At 34.9% G+C, this 22,341-nt stretch overlaps 1 protein-coding gene across 7 annotated transcripts in view; it reads left to right on the plus strand.

The window, feature by feature from the left end:
- Positions 1–16,887, plus strand: part of LOC134531111 (proton-coupled amino acid transporter-like protein pathetic) — a 122,199-nt gene extending 105,312 nt beyond the window's left edge. For all 7 annotated transcript variants that reach the window (XM_063366664.1, XM_063366661.1, XM_063366668.1 and 4 more), the window contains 2 exons: positions 9,736–9,908; positions 15,437–16,887. In XM_063366664.1, the coding sequence (XP_063222734.1) occupies positions 9,736–9,908; positions 15,437–15,681 (418 nt within the window). In that variant the 3' untranslated portion in view covers positions 15,682–16,887. The remainder of the gene's footprint in view (positions 1–9,735; positions 9,909–15,436) is intronic.
- Positions 16,888–22,341: the final 5,454 nt, after the last annotated feature.

Here is a 22,341-nt window from a genome sequence, read left to right on the forward strand (position 1 = left end):
CATTATCAGCAGAGACAGTCTGTCAATGAAACAGCATCAAACTGCATGGAGGCTGACACTTGTTGCCATACTTCAGGATCAAAATCATTGTTTTCACATGTTTGTGTTGTAGTGTGACTTGCATCCTGGTCTGATGAAGTTGCAGTGAGCTCGTCAGTGTTACAGTTTACAATGCCAGACTTTCTTCAACAGTTGGCAATAGTTTCTTGCTGAACATTCAACCATCTACCTGTGATCATATCAATTGCCTTACGAATATTGATGTTTATGGGCACTTCCAACCTAATATTGATGAACAACCTCTTAACAAGGCATTTTCGAAAATGTACCTTGGCATTCTGAATAATACCTTGTTCAAGGTGCTGCAACCGAAATGTGCAGTTCTGTGGCAGAAACATCAGTTTGATGTTTTCCAATCAAACATCAACATTCTGCTGTGCAGTTGTCAATTAACAAAAGAATTTTTCTTCCTTCTTTTTTCATATTTTTTATTGGTTTTTACCAGCCAATTTGAGAGGAGTTCTATCGTCATCCATGCATGGGTGTTACTAGCATAGGCCTAATCCATAGGAAGACAAACTTCCTTGAAGCACCTGGGAGTCTTGTGTTTACCAATGATTAATGGCCTCAATTTTTTTGTTCCAGTGGCATTGCAACAAATCAACACATACAACCTTTCCTTTGCTTTTTTTCCTCCAGTGCATTTTTTACCTTTATATGCTTTTGTCCTGTTAGGCAGATACTTGTACAAAAAAGGCAGTTTCATCAGCATTGAAAATATTGTCTAATGAGTACGACTCAAAAATACTCTCCAGCTTTTCTTCTTCCACTGGTTTGCTGCCTCTGAGTCTGCATCTGTATCCTCCCCACACACAACCTACCGTGATATACCATGTTGTTCCCGGAAGCGGTGCAACCACCCTGAACTGGCTTGGAAGTCTTTGATGTCCATAAGCAATGCAAACTGTTTTGCTTTAGTTTGTAACATTGGGCCAGTTACTGGAACATTTTTTGATCGTACTTCCAGACCTTGATCTCTAGAACTAAGTCTTTTGCGGTCAAAACCAAAGATTCTTCATAATTTTTTTCAATTTTTGCCTAGTCTTTAACAATCGTACTTATGGGTGCAGGGCCCCCACATGGCCGGTGCTACCGTTGCTATGGCAACAGGGCCCATGGGTCTAGGGGGCCTGCGAAGGAAAGAAAAAAAATTAAAACAAAAAAAGTAGATAATTTTAAATAAATTTTAGAAAACAATTAAACAGTAAGGCCTAAATTTAGTAACCGATGAAGTATTACACCAGAGTAATATTATTCAGAATATGCTGTGCGTACAGAACGTGTCTGAATCTACAACTGTTAGTAACAAAACCACCACCAATTGACGTGACACCATGTTGACAGTGCAGAACATCAATTTTCGTTGACAATCGAAACACTTACTAAAAACTAGTTTTAATGTGTTTTAAAAATAATTGTGAAAAGGTAAAAAATATATAACTAAAACAATATACATAAAGGAAAAAAAACATTTTTTTAAAAATCTCTGTTAGAAAATTGGGGGGGGGGGGGGGGCATAATGACTTCTAGCAACGGGGCCCACAGAATGATGTGGGGGGTCTGTATGGGTGTCACCGCAATGCCATATGTCTTCACAACTGCGATCTGCTTTTTCTCTTTGTCCAGTTCTCTGAGCATTTCAACTTTTTCCTTAAGAATGAGTTATGTACTTTTTTTTTTTTATCTCCAGAATCACTCATTTTTGTAGCACAAATGAGGTGTGTAAAAAATGTAACGTGAAAATAAATTCAAAACAATAACAATCTCAGCACAGACTTCAAACAATACATTAGCGTGACAGTTTCCTCCGGAATAATATACTTTTCTCTCGAACTTCAGTGTTTTGATGTATCGAATGGTGTCGCATATTAAGTACATTAATCTATGGTAGTGCACGCAAATGTTTGTTTGTTTTGAGGTTAGAAATTTTGTTGTGGTGGTATGATTGATTTCTATTTGTTTGTTCAATAACATTAATCTTTTAGTTGGAAATTTATTTACCAGTTTAAGTAAATTTTGGAGTAGCAATGCCACGCTAGAAGTGGAATTTAGACGTTATAGTGAAAATTATGATAGGTACTTTGAACTGAAACAATTTTGCATTCAAAATACATGATTTTCGACAGGGATTAAAAAAAATACATTAAAGAGAAAAATACGTTTTAAGTGAGGTATATTGTACCGGTATTGTACTGTACTTGTAAAACCTGGGGAGGGCAGGGTCTTGCAATGTCACAACCTTAAAAAACAAAGATCTCTTTTAGCACAGGCTACAGGCATAGGTAGATTTTGATTTACAGGTTTCTTCTGGAAATGTTCTGGAAACTTATATAAACTTCTAGAACATTTTAAGATCTTAATATACATAACATCCTATATTTTCGTTCTCCACTATTCCAAAATGATCACGTAAACAAATCCTCATGTTCCATGCAGCAAAAATGTTTCGAATGTTTTTAACTCAATGCATTGAATAACTTAGACCAAATTTCATATTATGCCATTTTTGACCTTCAAATACTATTTATCATCCCTTGCATTAATGTGTGGTTGTATAAAAATTTGGTTTGGACCAAAGGTTAAGATAATAAGATGGTTTATAATAAATTTGAATGAATTTGATAGCAAGAAAGGTTAGATTTTTTTTTTGCAACACGTGCTTTTACATTAATAATTCATCTCATTAAAAATTGTTTCAGCAGAAAGTTTTAGATAATGTTTAAAATGTTTGCAATTTATTATTAGGGATTGATAGTATACCTAAAAAAAAAAGTTACCTATATATTTTTTTTTGTCTTTCAATTCTTGTTATCTTTATACTATGCGGTAATTTTTGGTTACAGAAAAATTTGCTTAAGACAAACATTTTAGACAATATTCAGAAAGTTTAAAATAAATAAGAACGGCCGATAGTGTACATGGTACAGAAGTTTTCTTTTTTGTTCCAACCCCTGGTTTTTTTAACCCCTTGCATTAATGGTTTGTCTAGTGAAACATTGTTTCAGACCAAAGTTTCTGATAATTTTCAGAAGATATACAATTAATTGTTTCAGATTATACTTAACATAATAAGAGAGTTATGAAAATATTTATGTATTTTAAGTTTTTAACCCCTATTTATCCACCCTTTGCAATGGTTGGTTGTATCAGAAATTGTTCCAGACAAAAGTTTTACATAGTAAATATTTTTTGGTTTTACAAATAAATATGAATGGATTTGATAGTGTGCGTACTAAGGTAGTTATGAATTTTTTTGTCATTAAGCCCTGTTCCACCCTTTGCAGCAATGATTGGTTGTATCAAAAATTGTATCAGACAAAAGTTTTAGATAATATTTATAAAGTTTAGAAAAAATTAGAATGGAATTATCTAGAGCTGCATTGATTCACAAAATTTTGCTAATATGCTGATACACCTGTTGCTAATTCACAGATTCTTAACCGATACAGGAGGAAAAACATTTTGGTTAAAAATTTTTTTTATAAATTTACTAAAATACACTAAATAACTCATTCTAAGAAAATCTTTTAATTAGGCCTCTGCAAATATTTATTTATTGAAATAAGAAAATGAATAATAAACTATTAGTATTCAATTTGAATTCAATACTAACACTTGGAAATAACGACTATTTGTTTGCTTACGAATACTTAACATAGCATACCTCGTGAGTTTGTCATATATCAACGTTCACTGCTGAGATTTGGTCATATGTGCAATATAAATACTTTTTTTTAATGTTTGATGGGACTTTCTTATGAAAAAAACATTAACAATAAGCAATGTTTTAAACATGCTACAAGCATTCAAAGTTTTTTTGCTACTGTTTCGCTAAACAATAATGGAGAAAATTGCGTAAAAATTCAAAAGACGCGTATTTGTTATTTCAAACTTGAAAAAAAAATATTATTTGTATTTTTTTCACCACACGCACCAGACTGGGAAAAAATAAACGTCAAAAACCATGAACTGCACCCCCACAAAACAGACACTTCACTGAGATAGGCATTAAAATAAAAGAAGTGGATTGAATTTTAGTTTATAAACAAAACATCTCTCTTTTTTTAACTCATATTTATAGCTTCTTTGCATTTTTTGTTGATGACTCATTAGTTATTTAATAAAACATGAATTTACTAATGGAGGCTGAAAACTTAAATGATTTAATACGTAATTATTTAACATAAAATAATTTAATAATAGGTAACTATTAAATACATTCAATCATGAAATACAAAGATTAAAAAAAGGAATTTAAAATGTACAAAATTGCGAGACTTTGTACATGTTTACAATTCAAAAAGGGAATTCCAATACCAATCTGAGTGTGGCGAAAAAAATTTATGGTACCAAACATATATACTAGGGATGGGTAGTTCGCGAACTACCAGTTCATTTGGAACTGTTCTGACGAGCGAACTATGTGACTAGTTCGCTGTTACCAAAAACAATCGTTCTTTCGTTCTTTGCGAGTTTCTCTTCTCCTACTCTGTTTGGTCCTTACTGCGCATGCGCGAAATATCCCTAGGTGACTAGTTCGCTGTTACCAAAAACAATCGTTCTTTCGTTCTTTGCGTGTTTCTCTTCTCCTACCCTGTTTGGTCCTTACTGCGCATGCGCAAAAGATTACCCCCCCCCCCCCCCCCCCTGCAAGCCAATGTCACCCAATATGCCACGTCTTTCTTTCTTGCTTTCTTCCCTCTCTTACGTTTGTTCTTTATTTTGTCTCATCTCCCCCCTTACCATTATTTCCCCATCGCTTCGTCAGTTCCAAGCAGAGACGTTCCAAGTACTCATCTGAACTACGAAGACCGAAGAGAAAGGGAGTACATATACACACTGAACTAGCTAGTTCAAAGACATAGATAGTTCACACAGTAAGTTAGGCTGTCGGTCATTATTTTCGTTTCGTTCTTTCTTGCGCAATGATGTATCGTTTGACGATCGTGAACTCTAAATTTTTATCTAATATTCTTTAGACATTTACATTACATATTGGCATTAAAAAATGTGTCACGTAAATAAGTGTAATTACGTTAAATTTCAGATAGCCTATACAATCTGAAATTAAACTTTAATAACACATAGACCACACATTACAAAACTACACTAAAATTTAAAGAAACATAATAAAACTTACCTAATACGAAAAAAATCAGCTTAGGTTGTCACAGATGAGAAAACACTATACCATTATTTTGTTTTGTACACATGTGAAAATAAGCACTTTACTCGCAGCAAATAAATTAATACACATTCAAAAATGTAAGAAGTGTGTGAAAGAAAAACAATATGATAGTCGCTCATTTGTAATGGGAGATATTGTTACAAGCATCGGATTACTGTGTGCCTCTTTTATTTATAGAAAAAGAAATGCCCATAAAACAAAAAGTCTGTAACGATTGTGTTGGTGTCATGTATGGAATATTTTGTTTAAACATTGGAAACCGCGATACAGTCCGCGACCGATGTAGTTCAATAGAACAGTTCCTAAAGAACTAGTCTTTGAAGTGACTAGTTCCGAACGAACTAGTTCTTTCCAAAGAACTATATTTCCCATCCCTAATATATACTGAAATGCTTTTCATGTGGTCTCTTTGCATGAGAAACAGTGAAAGTGTGAAGTCTGATATTATTTGGTTACTATTTTTTTATTAATTTGTAAAAACCTTGCATAAATTAATTAAAAAATGTCCTCGTCGCGATATTAAAACATTTATTTGCAATTAAAGCAATTGGTATTTTCTGTTGTTTGTATTGGTAGCCATGCTCTAAATAAAGCAAGTTTTTGTTCTTATCTAACTTATCACGCTGGTGATATATTTATTTACGATGTATAAGATTCAATAACATTATTAAAACATATGATATTTAAGTTTGAAATGTACGGCTGGCGCACGTAGCTAAGAAATGATGCGATTTCAGAGTATTTAGTAGTACGAAAAGTGAAAAGGGCACTGGTGGATTTTTAGGTTATGACAGGCACTTGCATTTTTCAATAATATTGGCAGAAAATTAACAAGCCTATCGTGAATCGGCAGAAACGCTAATTCTACTAAATGTAGGCAAAATCGGCTTGTGCCAATTTGTATCGGCACAACCCTAGTTTTAACATTGTACTTAGGGAGTTACTAATTTTGCTGTCTTACAACCTGTGTTTTTTCTACCCCTTGCAGTTATGGTTAGTCTATCAAAAATTTATTTTAACTAAAGTTTTTGGTATTTTTCCAAGTTATAATACGATCAAAGGAATGTGATTTTTTCATATTATGGGAGTTAGTGATTTTTCTGTTTTTCAAAAAACATTCCCTATTTCTACCCCTTTGTTGGGATTATCCCCATTAATTAACTCTCCCAATATTTTCCATTACTGTATTTTAGTATTAGTTGGGAAGGGATGTTTGCAAAATTACGGCAGTTATTGTATCTAAAATATGTGTGTGTGTATATACGATAAACTGTAACGGCTACAATAAGTAGTATTTCTTCTAAATCTACCTAAAATACTGCAATTTTGTACCCAGTTAACATTACGTGTGTCAAGCCTGTATATTTTCCCCCATTACTCCAACTTAAAAAAAATTATATTTACATCACATTGCCTTTATCACGTAACACATTTTCACAAGTAAATAATACATGTTATCAAAGCAGCACATTTTTCAGCATGTTATTCAATTCAGATGTTTGTAGTTTCGGTTATATTACTATGATAGTCTATTGTAGTTAAGGAAAAAAACTTTTTCTCCTACCATGATTGAGTAATATGTTTTAGTGGTTATTTGTAATTTTTCAGTGCCTGAAACAATTTTTTGACAGTATGTTGTTAGTTACCATATAGGATACCCACAGAAACATTTTTGGTTGCAGAAGACATGTTTGTATGTTACTTTTTCATAATTTTTTTTTACCAAATATATATCTATACTAATAATAAAACTATTCGGGGCAAAAAGTCTCTACATTGGATGAAATTATGACAAAACTATTGGAATGACCATTTACATTATTGTGAATTCAAAGTAAACTAATACACAAAGTTCTAGAATCATAATGAAAGTTGCTAAATAAACACAACGTAAAATATAGGTCTAAAAACAATTTTTGAAGTGATTAAATACTGCAAAAAAAAAATTTACACAAATAGTTACATAGCAAACAATGTGGAAACTCGCAGCTTGGAAACCAATAAACAATTTTTGAAGTGATTAAAGACTGCAAAAGACATTTACACAAATAGTTACATAGCAAACAATATGGAAACTGGCAGTTTGGAAACCAAAAAAAATAGTTATAAGGTTTTTCTAAATATAACTAAATTTCAAAATTAATTACGAGGATATTAATGATAAAAAAGTTAGGAACAACTAGGTCACCATGACCTTGAATCTATGTAACCAGCTTATCCTTGTTAATGAATAAAAACACAATATTTATTCCTCACAAAAAGTGCTTAGTAAAGTTGGGAAGGGCAGTGTCTGTTACGCTACAAGAAGTTAAGTCTAGGAACAACTTCCTTTGATATGCTGCCCAAATTACTCCAGGTTACTGCAGACAGAAAATATGTGTTAAACGTGTAAAACTCAGGGAAATTGAAAAAAATAATAATGTACAAAACAGTAAGAGTAATTTTTCATACTTTGTACAAGTTTGATGTCTTAAACTGAATGTATTAAATAATAAATTGTGTTCTATTAATAATTTGTCAGATGTTTGCTAATATCAATGAACTGTGTAAGGTATACGTACAACTGTGTGTTAATTTAAAACCCAATAATTATTTTGGATGATCTCAATAATGTAAAGTTTAAAATTTTGATAAAAAATTGTTTTAACTGTCAGTTATATATGTAGTTTTGTTGGAAATATGAAAATGCAAATAGAATTATGCAGGAAAACATATTTTAGTCAATTTTGCATTTAATTATGTTTTGGTAATAATTTTTACTGTAGTATATCTGTTAATGTACTAGACCAGGGGTCGGCGACCTATTGAGTCAGAAGAGTCAAAAAATATAATTTACAAAATTTCAAAAATTTTAAAGAGCCACAAAAATTTTTCTTGCCAACAATAAATAGGCTAGTACTTGCATAAATAAAGATTTTTTTATGAAAAAAACTAATCTATTGATTCATAAGAAAAAATATACTTATACATATATAAGTAGTGTTTTTTTTCACAACAAATTACATAATATATGGTATTATTAGATAATCACATATTATTTAAGTAAGAAGTTAAAACAATTAAATATTTACTTACAACACTAACTTGTACTTCAATAACAAACAATTGAGCAAACAAATGCAATGGGAGCGATGGCTTTGCATAGTTATTCAAGTAGAAAATTTAAATTTTACTAAAAAATGTAACTTGTACAAAAAAAACAATAGCATACATTTGAACAAACAAATTCAATGGTAGCGTTGGCTTTGCATGGTTTTAGAAAGTTTGGATAAATTTGGCTCATAACTTGTTGTTTTAAGTTTCAAACACGACTCTAAATTTTAATTTGTTAGTTGGCTTCTTACTTTACTTTAAATTATATATTAATGCAAGAGAATGCTTGCTCGCACGAATATGTCAATCCAAAGATAGTCAGCATTCCAAATGCCAACTTCTTCACCTTACTGTAGCAATCTGGAAGACTATTCCGTTCGTCGAATATAAGTGCCTCAACTCGCGGTATTTCTTTTAAAGCTGTCCACTTCTGTTGCGTTACATACATACATACATTTCTGGACCTCCAACTCTTCCAACTTGCTTTTCAACTCTGTAAATTTTCCACTCCACAAAGCTTTAATTTTTAAATCGATCAATTGCATTTATACAGATCCAGTATCAACTCCAAATGGCTCAATGTGAATTTCGTTACTATTTGTGTTGAGAGGATTTACTATGAATGCTAGAGTGGTTTCGTTGGTTTTGAATTGCTGAAATCTGTCAGCAAATTCATCTTTAATTTATTTTATAACTGTGATGAGAAGTAATTCGTGTCAACAGTTGCACTGGTTTTATCGCGATATTGCTTTAGAAATTGAAAATGAAGTAATTTACCGCTCTGAATATCTTCTGCAAAAATAATAAATTTTTCTTATCTTTACTTAGGTTTTTTTATTATTATATTATATATGTACATACATACCTTTGAGAAGATAATTCGCTTGTAACTCTTCTACTTGAAACAACAAACTATACGTCACAGCCAAAGCACTGGTGAAGACGCCAAACTGCCTTGCGTCGAAAGCGAATTAAAACCTACATAGAAACATCCGACGACGGCGTCATTCGACAGCTTCCGCCGGACTGACGACAGTGACGACGCGTGTCAAGGGGGAGGGGTGCGGTGGAAAGAGAGTACAAGTGGCTGAGAGATAGAAATGGTGCCTAATCCTCGTTCATCGATTTAGAACGATATTTAAATGTTTTTTTATAAAATAAATAATATTTGCCTATGGAACAAGAGCCGCAGATTCACATCCAAAGAGCCGCATGTGGCTCGCGAGCCGCAGGTTGCCGACCCCTGTACTAGACTAATGAAAAGGGGTAAATCCTGAACTGGAAGGATGTATGCGAGGGCAGGTTCATGTCAGGTTTTCAGAGGCAGTGATTTTTTTTTTTCATGTGCATGATTGAGGGAGAGTGTGAACAGGAGAGATTGTCTTGCCCTGCAGCCTGGCGCAGTGCGTGCAGCTGATGATGGCGCTGGCCATCTTCCTGTCGTACGGCCTGCAGTTCTACGTGCCCATGAACATCATCTGGCCGCTGGTGAAGCCCCGCTTGCAGTCGGAGCGCGCCCAGCAGCTGGGGCAGTACGCACTGCGCACCGTGCTGGTCACGCTCACCTGTGAGTGCAGCCCACACCCTCACACCCTCACACCCTCACACCCTCACACTTTCACACCTTCACACCTTCACACCTTCACACCCTCACACCCTCACACTTTCACACCTTCACACCTTCACACCCTCACACCCTCACACCCTCACACCCTCACACCCTCACACTTTCACACCTTCACACCTTCACACCTTCACACCTTCACACCTTCACACCCTCACACCTTCACACCCTCACACCCTCACACCCTCACACCCTCACACCCTCACACCCTCATCGTTCCAACTGCACCTAACAATTTGCAGGAAAGAAATTATTACGTAATGTATTAGGCAGGGGCGTAGTAACCGGGGGGGGGGGGGGGGGGGACAGGGGGGACGTGTCCCCCTGAACTTTTTGGGTGGAGGGGACTGTCCCCCCCCATCTTTCTAGATCGTGATATTTTTATTTTATAATATTATTCTGCCCAACTTTATTTGTAATTTCTTCACTCATCAAATTTTATCTTAAGGAAACAATAATAATTTTAACATCGATGTATCCAATGGTTAGATACAAAAACTGTTTAAAAAGCGCCATTTTGCACTTTTAAAATCAAAATTTTCCGGTGGAGGACCCCCGGATCCCCCGTCTTAGTAAGAGGGGAATGGGTTTACATGACATCAAAATCATTATTTGTCCCCCCCAACATTATGAACACAGCTACGCCAATGGTATTAGGGTTGTTCAGATACCCCCTTTAACCAGTACTCCGATACCACCACTGTTAACTAGAGACTTTTTTCTCAAAAGCAGTGTTATTTTTCACAAATTCGCAAAAAAAGTGAGGTTATTTTATTTTTATGTGCACTTTTATTTTACAGCATTTAATTTAAAAAAAATTAAACCTTAACTTAATGCTTGTAAATAGTGTCACAGAAATTCTATTTCATAATTGTTTTATCTTAACTGCATTTAAAACTAAAGGTGTGTAAAAAGTCAAACTGTAAGTGTTGAATTTAGTCATCAAAAGACAGCATAATGGAGACTTACGCATTGCTTGCGTTCAGGTTCTGCCTTCTGTCAGTTCACTGCCAACATTGTTTGTAGGTCTAGAAACAGCACGCAGGACTATTAGTATAAACTGATTGTAATTTATACTCGGAGAAGTCTGCACTTTCAACATATCCAAGTGCGTTTCTGTCTTGCAAATCTCTTGTACATTTTCTTTAAGGGCTTAATAATTATTGAAAATCTTCAAATGATGGCATTTGGGAATATTTTCTTACTTATGGGAGATATTAGTAGGGCCCCCTGAAAGTGGTAAATAAAATTTTCAGATTTCGTCATTAAAAATTACCAAAAGTGGTGTTAAAATTCACTTAAAAACACAAAAGCGGTGCTAAAAAAAAAAAAAAAAAAAAAAAAAAAAGCAGCGTGTGTTACCGTAAATATATCTAAAATTATTTAAGATAAATAATTTTACTTGAACCTACTCATTACTGAATACCCTAAACAAATAGGTTACATATATTTATATGACAATACTTTTGATTTAGACACTGATTATTAGTTCGTTCCCATAAACTAATCTGGAAAACTATAAATCCCTTAAACAAAATCGAGGACGCACCACAACGCCGAAATGCCAAATTGATCACAACGACGGCAGCTAGAAAACTGCTGTGTACCACAACGCCGACAAATGTCATTACAGGGCTGCAACAAAGGTTGGATTAGGTTAGACTAGGTTAGGTTAGGCTAGGCTAGTTTAGGCTAGGCTAGGCAAGGTAAGGTTAGGTAAGGTAAGGTAAGTAAGGTAAGGTAAGGTTAGGTTTGATTGTGGTATTCAGGCGTTAAGGTACATTTAAGAAACACACACAAATTCATTCAGTTGTTATTTCGGCTTTGTGGTCAATTTTGACATTCAGCGTTATGGTATTTCCGCGTTGTTGTAATGACCCAACAAAATCTATAAAAACTGTTGGCCAACTAATCATCATCGTCACACCATTCGAAAATTAATGTTTGTTTACATTTTTTCGCATTTTGGCGCGATTTAATCTGCTTGATACTACGACGCTGTTCCAACTATATGCCAGCGCCCCCGGCTGACGTGATATGGCCACTCACGTAAGGCTGTTCCAAACACCGTTCGCCCAATCATCTGCTTGCTTTTGTATTTATCCGGTGTCGCTGTTCCAAGCTGACGTCAGTGCCCCGAGCGGTGTGCGTACGCTTAAAACTTCGCCTGTTCGTCTTATCTATCCAAACATTATGCCGGAAAGGAAAATAAACGCCGTAGTTTTGCGTATTTTTACAGTATATTTTTGGGTTTAACATTATAATGTGAGCTAGTGTAAGCTTTTTTTTGCTTTAGTGCATTTATGATTAATGTTTGGCGGCCATGTTGCGGTGTTTGTTTACCATTGACGAGACAAGTCTTTAAACCAGTATTTAAATTTCGCGTAAAAACACTGCGATTTCGCGTTTTAATACAAAATTTCGTGTAAAAACGCTGTGTTATGGCGATTTCGCGTAAAAACTGTATTTAACGGAGATTTCGCGTTTATCGTCGTTTAATCGCGATCGCGAAAAGAACAGGCCCCTAGATATTAGGTATTAAAAATGCTGTCTCGTAGTGTAAATTTTAAAATAAAAGTTTTTTTTTTTGTGAGAGGTTTTCCTTGGCAGCTTACTACTGAGACCATTAAAATATCTATACATGTGCCTGGAACTACAGTGTATATTGTTAAATTGTACTCTACGTCCATAGTCCATAGCCACATGATTGTGAATTATTCTAAAAAAATAATTTCCTGCATATTGTATACCCACCCCAATGATTTTTTCAACTAATGTTACAAGTTGTGACATTGAACAGTGCCCAGAATTACAAACATTTTAAACGGCACACATGCAAAAATATTACAGCTATGTAAAATACTAGGTCCTTCTCTAAACCTAGGTTACATGAGAAATATCATTGATACATATACTATGTTCCGGTAATTTCTTAAAATTAAATTTTAAAAATTTGTAGTAGTATGCTACAGCTCATTAATTTTGGTAAGGACTATTAGCATTCCCGCTCTATAAAAACCATTTTAATTTTTGTGCACAAAAATACCCTAATTCTTATAATATTTATTCATTTTATGGAGCCTACTTCACGAGTAATACAACAAAAAAAAAATATTACGTGTCTGGGGATAAATAAATATTGCTGAGAGTCATAAATTTTGTTGGAGATAATTTGATTTTTACCCAAACAGCTTCTATACCAGGATAGTCATATTTATTTAAAGGTTGGACTGATATAAATATTATTTTGTTTCTAAAAATTGAAAATTGGTTATAACGGTTCGTTATATACAAAATAAACAGATGTTCAACGCTGATTGTAATTTTGTTTTTATTTTTTCAAACAGAATGCCCCGACGAATCCAAACACTTCCAATGGTTCATTCACTCGTTTCATTCATACATCTGCCCGTCGAAAAACTGCTGGTAGCTCGGATGATGAGAAATTACCGAAAAATAATAGTGTAGATTAAGTCCTTCATTAATGTTTTGCTGCAAACACATGAAGTCAGTGCGGCCTCAAACATGGCCGCACCCAGCGAAACCGAATTTCGCCCCGAGCCAAATGCCGACGAAGGTGGCCGCAATTTCTAAATATTGTCCGGAAGAAATATAAAAAAAAAAAATTAGTTTAATTTAATACTCGGCATGGCTCTGACCACCAACGTGAAATTATCCATTAGTAAATTACATTATAATTTAGCGAGAAGCCACCGAACGCGACCTACTGGTGCAGCAGTCGGCAGACGACTGGTGAAGTCCTGCCACACTCTCCTCCACGCAGGGAGTAGACGTCACATGACCTCACCGACCAATCACACGCACGCTTCTTTCACGCTTACAGATACAATCCAATCACAGAACAAATTATAATACATGAAAAAACCTTTTACACACAGAACTCGGGGCTTCCCTTGCTCTGTCTCTTTTCAATTTTACATCAAAATCGGGGACTTCCATTATCGTTCTCCCTCCCACACCGTGAGACAGCAGTTATCACTCAGTTCCCACGCAGGGGGGAAATTAACATCTTTATCTTGGTTGGCGGGGAAACACTGTTTCTTGCTCACTCCCACTTACAGGCCTCTCATGCCTCTCTTTCTAACCATCACACCAGCCCAGACACAGTCCCGTGATCTATAATTATACTGCAACACGTTAATTAAAATTAAGAACAGCAATCATAATACAAATTACTTTACAAAATTAAAATCATTTAGAAATAACCTGAAAAAGTAGGCCTAAACAGGTAAAATTCTAGTTTAGCGGCTCATTTGTGAATAATTACATAAAAAATAGTAATGATTGAAAACTTCTCTTAAAATACATAATACCTTCTTAAAACATTCAGCAAGTGAAAAATATCAACTCTAACATACATAAAAGCTGTAAAATATCCTTGAAAAATTTTTTTAAAGAAATATCTACATGCATAAAAACTGTTTAAAAGAAAAATTATTTAATTAGGAGGGCAGGGTTCTGCATCATTACATGGTTGATGCAATAATGAGAATTAACACTATAATCGTTGAACCATGTTTCAGTAAGGTAGGTAATGTCATATTGAGAATTTACAAGAATGTTTGTAGAATTCTTTCAACTTGGTTCGCAAACCTAACATTTTGATATGCAATAGCACAGTTGGAGGTGTGATCCACTGGAGAATGATTACGGTGCTCCTCCGGGCAGCACTGCAGACATAGAAGCAGTTGAAGGAAGTCAGGGGTGAAGGGCAAGCACTACTTGCCTTAGCCAGCTCGATAATGGAAGAAGCTTTGGAAGCAACCAAAACAGAGTTGTTTGTGATAGGATGGGTGGAATAGTTTCCTGCTATTTGTTAATTGTGTAGCTTGCCGTAAAGGGGGCTTATTAGGCATCCACTTGGCATGAACATATTGTTTATCCTAAAGAAATCATCTTCATGAACAGAAACGTGAAATGAAGCATACAAATTATTCTTAGTCTGCAGTATAGCGACGTCGAGTCTGTGCTGGGGTCGTCGGTAGAAGAATTCAAACTTTGTGCTGACGCCTCAGATTTCTCCTCCTGATAGACAGATGTTCCTTCCCCTACCAGGTTCAACTTTAACATGATGAGTGATGTTTTGTTTGAATTCAGTTTTATTTAGTGACTTTACTTGCATTTATAAGTGTTGAAACACACATTTATCGCAATACACAGTAAAATCTTCCCTTAATATTCTTTTTCCATTGTTAAGTAATGTGCTCAAATTTGCCGAAGTACATACATGTATGAAACTTTTTTCCCGAAAACAAGCTGGATTTACAAAAAAACTTTTATCGTGGACGTGATAGGTGAAGCGAGGAGTGCAGTGACGGTGAACACCAAAGCATCTTGCTGTGTTGGCGAGGATCGGTGTGGCTTATGTATGAGCACAGACTCCTCGGTGGCAAATAGGTTGGGAAGCGCCGCCTGGGCGAAGGGCTGCGGACACGCGGTGGTTGTTGCAGTCGGGCTGGCCGCGGCGATACCCAACCTGGGAGCCGTCATCTCTCTGGTGGGCGCAGTCAGCAGCTCCACGCTGGCGCTCATCTTCCCGCCGCTCATAGAGGTCATCACCTTCTGGCACGTGGGGCTCGGCGCGAGGGACTGGGTCCTCTGGAAGGACCTGGGCATCATGGCCTTCGGGCTGTGCGGCTTCTGCTTCGGCTCCTACATCAGCGTCTGCAACATCCTGTGGCCCGAGCCCCTCTAGGCACCAGCAACAGTTATCCTTGCGTTTACTATTTACTCATAAGTATTATTCTAATGCCTGTCATGTTTAAGAAATAATGTAACTCTGAATGTGATGTTTGTATATTTGTATATGTGTTTATTAGCTCAGGGCAGCAGCCTGTAAATGTACACTCAGTTCAAGATAAGTTAAGAAATTTTTGACAGGTGCTGCAAGGAACATTCAGACTTTGGTAGCTGAATAGTGTGATTTATAACCAGTGTCTGTAACACCATATCAATATTTATTTTCGTAGTAATATTAGTCAATTTTTTTTTTGCAGCACCTGTCAAGTCTTGCAGAGTGTACAAACATTTTGCATAATGTGCATGACATTTTCAATGGATCTGTTTTGCATTTGTCATGCTTATGTACTTAGATTCTGAAATGAAATCTTATTAATGCCATATTTTTTACAGCTGCATTTTCTACTAAACCCTAAGTTAAAACATGACTAGTCTTATTTTTTATAGGTTATTTCTTGTTTCACTACCAGCAAATCATTACCAAGTACATACATTATAAGTTTTTTTTTTAAATTTTTTATAACCATTAGGTAGTACTCAAAATGATAGTCATAAATAATATACCAATAAGTTACACTAAATAACAAAGATGTATTTTTTTAACTATGTGAAATTTCTTATATTATAGTATTTACCTGTGTTATATTTCCTTCCACACCACATTGTTGTAGTGTTTGTTGTGGATGTAATTTTCTTTCCATAACAGAATATTAAAAAAAGTTAGTACATGAAAAGTAAGATTTCAAACTCTCAGAACTTATTAGTGGTAATGCTACTGAAGAACAGCATTGCATACAACCTCTATTTTATTGCATTTCTAATCCTGGATGGGAAAGAAAAGCTGTAAGCGCAACCAAATCCAAAAGCTGTTCAGTGACCCAGCCTGAACATGTTAGGGTAAGTTAAATGTGACTTAGTTTAAGGCAAGGAAAAACAAAGTTTTCTTGCTGTTGAGTCTGTGATATGTTAGCACAATGATGGCAGGATGTGATGTATACAATTATAGAGTAGGTTATTTTCTTGCTAATTAACCTTTGTACAATGCAATTGTGATCAAACTTTAGTTAAAATTTACAATTTTTATTGTAAACATTTTATTTTGTACACATTTAAGTTTACTTATGTACTTTTTATAGTAAGTAAATGTTAATCTTAAACTCTAGTTCCATTTTTTTTCTTTTGTAACAATCCTAAAACTATTTTTTTTAACTTTTAATATTGCTGCTTTGATTTGTGAAATATTTTTTCAGGCACTTGGTCATTTTAGTGATGGTTTGATAGTAAAAATGTAGATTTGAAGAAACTTGGAAGCAACATTCAGTAGTAGGCATTCAAATATTGGTCCTCATGACTCGTTACCTGGGTTTTGGCGAGATGTCCGACCACAGTCCAGTCTTGTCCTTTTCTGCTTCGTGTTCCCGAGCTCTAGATTGTTTTAGCTCGACACGCAATCTGCCGTGGAGCATTTTGCATGAAGGCCTTTACCGCTGGGGTCCATCTATATCCTGTTCTCGGGGGATTTTGCAAATGTTTTGATTAGATTCTCTCCAGTTTTCATTCTGTTGCTGCTCCACCGATCATCTCTACTGACCGAGAACAATGGCAGAGAAGCTACTTCTTCTGAGCTTGGTCCTATTTTCAGTGTTGTCAGGAATGACGTGCTGCCCATTTGATACATTTTCTATTGCTTACTATTTAGCATTTGCTAATACCAGTTGTTCTTTTCAACTTGAATTAAAATGCAAAATAATTTCTTTTCAAGTCATATTTTAATAACTTGTAGGTTTTCAATGGCAAAAGAAGTTTATGTTGGTAATAGATACCAAAATTAATTATGAAACCAGTGTGCTTTAAAATTTTCAAGGTTTTATTGCAGTGTGAAACTGCTTTTTGCTCTCTTGTTTTCAACTCTTCAAGAATTTCAAGATTGCAGATTGTCCCACTGCCTAAGCTGTTTCTATGCACATGTGTGAAAAAAGTCTGGGTGGTTAGTTCAGGTATATTAGGGGTGTCGATTACATCATGCGTTAGGGGGAGGAGGGGGTCACGCCGAATTTCACCCAATCTCTGCAAGTATGACGTAATTTTTTTCCCCGCAAGAAACTGTGTAAAATTGCAAGAAAACTTGAGTTAAATGAAGTAAAACACATTTCTCCACTAAAATATGGCTAAATCTCGCACAATAATATTTATTGTGGTTATGCAAAGGCCACAAAAGTTAAGCAAAATATATATTTTTTAAATTTTAAATATATCCGATGCAATCAAGCAAGTACTAAAAATCTTACGTTTGATTAGCCCGAGGGGTAGGGGGGTTCGAGCTAAATCTTACATCTCACCAATGTGGTGGGTGGGTGGGGGGGTCAAAAAATCACCAAAAATGGCTCGCGTAATTAATGGACGCCCCCTAATAATGTAATTAAATTGGGTAGTTCACGTTTATAATCTACAGAAAATGTGCTAAACATTAATATAGATACTCACTCTCACAAGGTGATATGCAATCAATAGAATATTTTGAGGTACCATAATATTTGAATGATTTTTAGTGTTCATGTTATCTTCTGCTGGCTGCATGATAACTGCAGTTTCTTTATCTCATACAGTGCAGTGCAGTGCAGTGCAGTGTGAAGGAACATGCCTGGCTACCTACTGCGCTTTCAACGGTGAAGTACTGTTCTATTGGTCAGGCATGCTGGACTGGCCGACAGTCTTTAATTAATTTCATTTTATCATATGTGTAATTAATTTGTTCTCGATAGATGTAATTTTAATGAAAATACCCTTGTAAGTCCCCAAAATTTAACTTTTTAACATGCAATTTTTTTCAAAATGGTGTGAAAAATACAAATGTCCACATGATGAAAGTAAAGTGGGTCTTAACACAGTATACATTGATATTTTATTTATTTTCAACTTTTGTTTGGTTTAGCTAAGGTGTGTACGCCTTTTCTTACACTGAACCATGTAACATAATGTATAAAAAGTAATGATGGCCCGATATCCAAAAACCCGATACCGATACCGATTCCGATATTTCCAAATTTACCGATCCGATAACCGATACCCGATATTCCGATATTCTGATAATAGGCCTATCTCATTTCTAACACTGATTCTATAAAATTGTGGTTCTGGAGTATTGCTAGACAATAATGAAAAATGTTAAATATTAATAAATCATACTTATGTGAATGTATATTATTTTTATTAATTGTAAAATATAGTACATTCACATTAAATGAAAGCTAATAATGAATTTATCATAATGGCCTACAAATAAGCTCTCTAAATTCAAGGTCTTAAAAATTTTAATTGTTTTTCAAGGCCAGATAAAGCAATATTCTGGTGTAGGTATTACCTACAGTATGCAAAAAACATATTGTAACTACAAGGAAACAAATTTCAGATTTTTGTGGAGGAATGTTGAGAAATCTTGTAGCTGTCCGGTATTAGTCTCTAGTGTATTTGCTTATAATGTATGAATTACAAGCCACTGCATGTACTGAGTCCAGTGTCTCAACCCTTTACCCTTTACCAGGGGGGTGACAGTAGATAGGACAAACTGAATCCTTAAAAATGAGATCATACCATGTTTCACCAACATCGGAAAAAAAAATTACAAGTTTTGGTCCCTTTAATTTATTACATATCCAGTTATTATAATTACATACGGCCATCTTTATATTGTCTTGTGGTAATAATGGGATTTGAAAGTAAAAGTATATATTTTTTAAATGTCACTGAAAACTAGATGCTGCGTGGCATATTGCCGAAAACGAAAATTAGAGCACGTTGGCCTGTCGTTCTCCATATTACCTGCTAGGGCTGCTACTGTAGTTTTTGAAGTTGAAAATTAAAAAAAAATTAAAAATGGAATGGAAAATAAATATAATAAACAGAAATAAAATTCATTACTAAACGATCATCAGTTTCAATCTGGCTGTATAATTAATTTGGACTTTACTAGTGCAGAAAAATATTTTATAAGTACATACACTTGTTACACCTATTTCAAGAAAGATTGGTGGTCTTGTGGGTAAAGGCGTCATAGCACGAATCTTACAATTGAGAGTTCGAATCTACCTTAGTCCAAACCTTTTTTTTTTCTATTGCGGAAATAGTTTAACGTCCCATTATAAGGACTAACATAAATCAATTTTACAATATCAGTAGCCTTTATCGAAAAAATATAAAATATGACGACTACAAAGGTGCCAACAGTGCCAACTATCACGCGCTAAACCTTTCTCAGGTTGTATCTGGCTGTAATTTTTTCGTTGTCAAGTTGCAAAGAAATGGTATGATCGCAAGGGTTTTGTTTACAAATTTAAGCAAACTATCATTACTATGGGAGTGGCGCCTCTCCCTTTACTTACTCTATGGTCTCAACTCTAATCTACTAAAAATACCGTCCGAAAAACGGGAAGCCCACAACTCACGTAGTTTCGGTTCCCTGCAAGAATTTCCAAAGATTTCCGAAGTTTATTAACGCCACTTCAGCCGCTAAATCAGAAGTTCAAGCATGTTGTGACTAACCTAACCTAACACTTCGATTTTTTTTAAATTTCAATTTTTGAGAGAAATCCGAAGTTGCACGAACGTGGTAGGGAACCTAAACTACGTGAGTTGTAGGCTACCGCCGAAAAACATCAAACTTTTGTACCCTTTTTAAAATTTCATCACGCTAACGACACGCTAGAAAGGAAGGTCTTCAAGTAGTAAATTTTGTGACCATTGTTCAAGTGTATCACTCCATTTATTGGTGCGAAAACACATTAAAAATATGTGAAAAGTAATTTCAATACAACTTTGAAACGTACTGCAGAGTTTATAAAACCGCACATCTTTATTTATGTTGTTTTCAATGCACTCAATATAGCCAACATAATACCTTTGCTGCAACTTGCCCTACTTAAACACGTTTCATATTTTAGCTTTTGTAAAAACTTACGTAATGTTTTTGTATAGAACAGCAGTTGGCGACCATGAAACGACACGGAAAGAAAATGTCTGTTATATCAAGCAGCAACTTTATTCTTCTTCATGTTTACTTACGGCTACACCACTTATTAAATTAAATATCGTAATTATTTTCGTTTGTTTTCAATTTATGTACACATAGTGAACTTCGAAAATTCATCAAGCGAAAACATTTTGCGAATATCTGAAACGAATAAATATGCACTAATGACTGGGATTTGTGTACACATGGAAGAATTGTACCGTCGGGATGCATTGCAGTATCAGAAAGAAGAAATATAGGCTTGAAATCTTGAAATTGTTTCTGTGGAAAATATGCTTGGAATTACTAGGTAATATGGTGACGTGAAGAAAGATAAATTACGCCTGCGGAAAATAAGCTTGGAATTACGGTTAAGGTTATGTGAGAAGTATTATTGGCGAGAGCAAACATCGGTTATCAAAATATCGCAAGTATTTACCGATGTTCGATATTGAAAAATGTGCCGTTATTACCGATCTCCGATATCGGATATCGAATATCGGGCCATCACTAATAAAAAGTAATGTCGAGGAATCAAACAAGAACTTGCATACTAATATTTGTTATATAAAATATTATATTAAAGAGAAAATATAACAATTATGATACTGTCAACACATACATTATTTTTTATTTTGATCGGGTCCCAAGACTGTGAAGTGGACTTATAGACTTATATTGACGGGATAAATATTGAGAATTTGCTTTAAGTATTTTAGATAGCATAAGTAGTGATTGTGTCTAGTGAAGTTTAAGCCTTTCAATTTTTTTTTATGGTAAGATTGCAAGTGATCACATTATTCAAGATTATAAATATAGCAAACACAAGAATTTTGAATTTTTTTGCAGGTGTTTTCCCAAGTAGTCTGCCATGTCATTGTAAGCTATGTCATGGTAATCAAGGTGAGGCAAAATTGACTGCACAAATTTTCATTTACAGGAAACTAATTTTCTTGTAAATACACTTTACCAGGTGCTGTGTGTTTGCAAAGTTGTAATAATGTTTCCAATCATTAAAAAATAAAGCTTAATGTCAGCATGGCTGACCTGTGATGTGAATACTGCTGGGATGCTGTTTGCATGCTGGCCCTTAACAAAACAGCATACGTTGCTTGAGAAACATTTCACATATGTCCAGCCACACTTGTTTGCTGGGATAATCGGCACCAATGGGACGCGACTATTTGGGTGATAAAATTTGGAATGAGTTTGGAAAGCATGAGGAGAGAATGAAACAATGTTGCTATGGTTCACAGCTGTCCCACCGTTTATTTATTTATTTTTATTTTACTTTATTATGTTGAGTTTTTCTGTCCATAGTAAAATCTGCAACATGTCACACAAAAAGGAGCACTTTACTGCAGGATAGAGAACATTAAATAAGTAATGCACATAGGCATATAAGACACTAGAATATTATATGATTTGAATATTTCTCAGACTACTTTTCTTTTATTTGCTGAAAACTACAGCATGTTGCCTGCACAGGGTGAGAACAAGCATTTAGCATGGGTTGAGGGTAGCGACAGTAACGTTCCAAGCCTGGATACATCATGGAGCAGTACAATATATGTGTTTTACAAGATATACGTATTTCATAGTGCAAGCTTG

Source organism: Bacillus rossius, chromosome 3 (assembly GCF_032445375.1).
Source record: "Bacillus rossius redtenbacheri isolate Brsri chromosome 3, Brsri_v3, whole genome shotgun sequence".
Taxonomy (NCBI): domain Eukaryota; kingdom Metazoa; phylum Arthropoda; class Insecta; order Phasmatodea; family Bacillidae; genus Bacillus; species Bacillus rossius.